Source organism: Daphnia pulicaria, chromosome 1 (assembly GCF_021234035.1).
Source record: "Daphnia pulicaria isolate SC F1-1A chromosome 1, SC_F0-13Bv2, whole genome shotgun sequence".
Lineage (NCBI taxonomy): Eukaryota > Metazoa > Arthropoda > Branchiopoda > Diplostraca > Daphniidae > Daphnia > Daphnia pulicaria.
In genome coordinates this window covers 28369841-28374650 of record NC_060913.1, presented here as the reverse complement: position 1 = coordinate 28374650, position 4810 = coordinate 28369841, and the positions used below count along the sequence as shown (strand labels likewise).

The 4810-nt window shown below is 37.2% G+C and overlaps 1 protein-coding gene across 1 annotated transcript; it reads right to left on the bottom strand.

Annotated features, from left to right (window-relative positions):
- Positions 1-2783: 2783 nt before the first annotated feature.
- On the bottom strand, positions 2784-3464 carry LOC124321054. The gene is made up of 2 exons (XM_046783967.1): positions 3086-3464; positions 2784-2983 (listed from the first exon to the last, which is right to left on the bottom strand). Exons 1-2 carry the CDS (start codon positions 3462-3464, stop codon positions 2784-2786), a joined length of 579 nt encoding a protein of 192 aa, XP_046639923.1.
- Between the last annotated feature and the right edge of the window lie 1346 nt (positions 3465-4810).

The following is a 4810-nucleotide window of genomic DNA, read 5'->3' as shown; positions in this document are numbered from 1 at the left end:
TGACATGCTTTTCCTTACAATTAAGTGGACACGTTTAAGTTTAATAGGTTTCTTATTTGCAGCTAATTTTATTGGAATATTGCGTTGCGGGGCTAACTAAAACAATTAAATTTGTCCGAGAAAAATATACGTCCAATTTGTGCTGCTGCACGATTGAGGTGTAATAATAACGTTCAAATGTCAATGGTGCTGCTGTGACTGCTGCACTTTCAATGTTATATCCGTACAGGTCTTCAGTTCCTTGGCAACTGCCTTTAAACAGCTTTAAAGGTGAGTTCAGACTAGCAACGTAGGGACGCAGTGTTTTTTTATTTTAACAAAATGAAAATGCGAGCGACTCACTAGGGCCGGCGAGAGATAGACTAATACCCATCCACATTCCCGTTTCGTCATGTTTTTTAAAGCTGCATCCCTTCAAGCAGTGTGAACGCAGCATGTCTTAACTAGAAAACTTTTTTAAGTGACTGCTGTGATGCATTCCTCCTGTGTTATTGCACAGCACATGTTCGTATACACGCAGTTCTTTCTTTGAATATGCTGGGAGACATTGCCTTCGTACGGTACCAATTAAATGGACTTGGCTTTTTTCTCCGTTTCTGCTGGTTTGTACTTCGTAGCCCTACTCATATCTTATTATTAAAGGTAGTAGAGGATATTCCCCTGAACATTTTGAGACTTATTTTTTATTTTGGTGTTGAGTACTAAGCCTGTGGTGTCACCGTGAAGTCTTGAAATCACAAAAATTATGGCAGAAAAAACTTCAAATGCACATAACTTTTGAAATTTATTTTGGTGTTTGAATATTTTGGACCTAGATAATAGAGGACATTCCCTTAAACCGTTTGAGACTTAGTTTTTAGTTTGGTGTTGAGTACTAAGCCTTTGGTGTGACCGTAAAGTCTTGAAATCACAAAAATTATGGCAGAAAAAAAATTCAAATGCTCATAACTTTTGAAATATATTTTGGTGTTTGAATATTTGCGACCTAGGTAATAGAGGACATTCCCCTGAACCTTTTGAGACTTAATTTTTCTTTTGGTGTTGAGTACTTAGCCTGTGGTGTCACCGTAAAGTCTTGAAATCACAAAAATTATGGCAGAAAAAAAATTCAAATGCTCATAACTTTTGAAATTTATTTTGGTGTTTGAATATTTGGGACCTAGGTAATAGAGGACATTCCTTTGAACATTTTAAAACTTAGTTTTTATTTTGGTGTTGAGTACTAAGCCTGTGCCGGACCGTAAAGTCATGAAATCACAAAAATGATGGAAGAAAAACTTCAAATGCTCATAACTTTTGAAATTTATTTTGGTGTTTGAATATTTGGGACCTAGGTAGTAGGAGATATTCCCCTGAACCTTTTGAGACTTATTTTTTATTTTGGTGTTGAGTACTAAGCCTGTGGTGTCACCGTAAAGTCTTGAAATCACAAAAATTATGGCAGAATTAAAATTCAAATGCTCATAACTTTTGAAATTTATTTTGGTAGTTGAATATTTCGAACCTAGGTAATAGAGGACATTCCCTTGAAACTTTAAAAACTTAATTTTTATTTTGGTGTTGAGTACTAAGCCTGTGGTGTGACCGTTAAGTTATAAAATCAAAAAAATTATGGCAGAAAAACTTCAAATGCAAATAACTTTTGAAATTTATTTTGGTGCCATAACTGCCATAATAAAGACTTCACGGTCACACCAAAGTCACAGATTGCGTCATCACGGCGATGCTATGGACCTCTGGTGGAGATTAATTTTGACCTAAATTGAAAAAGTTGTAGTCGCAACCGCCAGATGTCACTAGTCGTAAAACAATTATTTTAGCAGTTTTTCATTAATTACGGAAGAACTAATTAAGTAAATGGAATTATTTTTGTTCTGGTCGCACCGCATATTTTTAGTGTAATTTTTCAGACCAAAAAGTCCGAAATCTGTCGTGAAACACCCGAGCTATGGAGCGTTACATACAGACAGACAGACAAAGTGACATGGCTTTTTTTTTCTGCGTATGCGATTATTAGCTTCGCCCTTCGGGCTCGCAATAATGCAATTTCAACAATAATTCCAATCGGAAGATGACGTCCCGTTTTGTGGACGACATCGTAGAGGACAATGAACTCGAAGCGCCTCTTGAGGAACTGCTCTCCAACTGACGAAATAACCTCCTTCTCTCTTCGTTGGAAATGGCTGGCTCAATCCGATTTTTTCACAGCAATAACTATCATGCGCAATCTAATTCATTCAAAAGCACCGATATTGATGCAAAGGCTGGAAAAAGCTAGAAATCAGTTAATAGTTATGCGCACCATATTCTCTTGGGCAATCGGCCAAACGAACCATTCCAGCAATTTTTGGTCATAGTCGTACTGGTATCGATGATTTGTCCTAAACATCTTCAGTGCTGCATCAACGATGGTGGAGCGATTTTGATTGACTTTGACGCCCCAGCAACCTTCCATCAGTCAATAGGCAAAAATTAACGAGACGATGGCAATCAATTTAGGTTTTAATCAGTAGATACCTCCTAGAATAACTCGACAGTGCGAAGGATGGTCTCTCATTATGTGGTAGATCCTGTCACCAGTTAACCATTGACGAACAGCGTGTAATTCGCGAGCTATAATTCGACTGTCCGAGTCCCTTGACATAAAAGTGTCCACCATTTCGTCAAGCAAAGGTAACTTGTATATATTTGTATAGTGAAAAAATATATAAGAACGTAAAATCTCTTTAAATACCCCGATAAAAAAAAACATTGCTATAATATTATTATGGTCTTCAAATAATTCACGAGTAAAAATGTGTACACGTATATACCCAGCGCCAGGTCATGGGATATAAACCTCCAAATTTGCGCCTTTCTATTATCTCTGAAGTGTTGCAAAGATCAACATGTTTGTTTCGTTCGAAGTCTATCACTTTTAGGAGGATTTTCCACGTTTCTACGTTGTCCGCTCGAAAGTTGTGATAAATCCTTACAATCCACCCTAAGTTAAACAAACAAAAAACAAAGATATCTAATCAAACAACTGATTCTCGTCATGATGTTACTCCTTATTATACAATAATAGTATTTCTCCATTTTATACCTGGATATACCAATGGAATCATCCTGAGCGTCTCTCCAAAAGGATACAAATATTTTTCGACGACAGCCATCCGCGCGAAATCACCGTAAATGGAATAGCCGATTACTTTTTGGTTGAAACCTCGGAGGTAAGCCGAATGACTGCATGTCGAATTAGATGACTCGGGTGTTAATTGAGATTGGTACAGCTGAAGCTGGTTAGCCAAATCAACAGCCAACGATTTGTCTTTTTGTCGTCGGATCGACCCATACGAAACATAGGCAATTACAGTGAGACTCGCCAAAACAAACAAACAAACAACTAAGTTGCGTGAGCGAAAAAAACCGATGAATCGACCTCCCCAATAAGAGCCCAGCTTGACGCGCATTGAACACAACATTCGGAGGGAAGGAAACAACATTCGATGGAATAATTGAATAAAACGTTTACAGGCAACAGTCTCACGTCAACTGGTTAACGTTATTTCCACGGGATTTCATAGTCATGGCCAAGCCAAGCAAGAGACTATATAAGCGACTATATATAAGCAATGGAAACGGCCGGAGGGCGGAGTTTTGCGTATGGCATGGCTTACAGGCGCTTACAGGTTCCAAGAGCATTTTGAAACACGTTTTGACATTGGTCGAAACTCGAAAACTGCAACTTTGAATCTGCACTAATGAAACCTGTTATTGGCAGTCCATGCTGTCAACAAACATTAAATTCCTACTGTCAAAAAATGATGAGCGCTCTTTGAGTCTGAGAAAACTCACCTTCGTCGAAATGACACTAATACATTTTTCTATTATAACTTTAAATATTGACAAAGCAGTTTCACTTATATGCTGATTCGTACGTTTGGGGATTTTGTCGACGCGCATTGGATTAAAATATTTGAATTAAGAAACGAAAAAAAATCTAATATTTCTCAAATAAAATGTCTCTTAGGTCAATATGAGACTCTTCTACGCCACAAGGAACGAATAAGAACATGCTTTCATGTTCACGTGAAACGCACGACAAAGGCTAATACGTTACGTCTACAATTACGGTCTCCTTATACAGTATATTATCCTTTCAAAATTAATCACACTTTTTTCTTCGCGTGGGTTAAAACGCCTTTTTGGACCGGGGTGAACCAATACCTGGCGTGGGTATACTATAGCTAATAGAGGTGACCCTCCTAAAAAGATCCCAACCGAGTTAGGTAAGAGTTTAAATTTCTCTTAATTTTCTCTTAATTATTGGCATTAAGGATATCAAACTTTCCATCAAGGGAAGATTATGTTTTAAAGAAGGTTATTGAAATTGTTAATTGGATCTGGTATATAACTAAATGTAGCCTACAGTCGAATGGAGGAACCTCTCGTTGGAGACAACGACCGCCATCCTTAAAGAAGACGAAGACGCTGTTCAATTCAAGATGAGAAAATCGGGAATCAAAGTCGGTGGGAGGTACAAACCAGTCGAGTGTCAATCGCAGCATAAAGTGGCTGTCGTCATTCCAATCCAAAATCAAATTTTAAGGATCTCAACAGACGAAGGTTTTTTTTTTTTTTTTTTTTTTTTAAATTTCAGCCATATTATTTGATTAATATGAATTAGATTAAACCAAACTAAACAGCAAACACTAAACAGGGATCATATATTAAAAATATTCCACAGCGTATTCAAAAACCACATCCATGAAATTTTCTTACAAATACAACAATCGGATTTCAAATCAATTACATTTTATTTCGAATT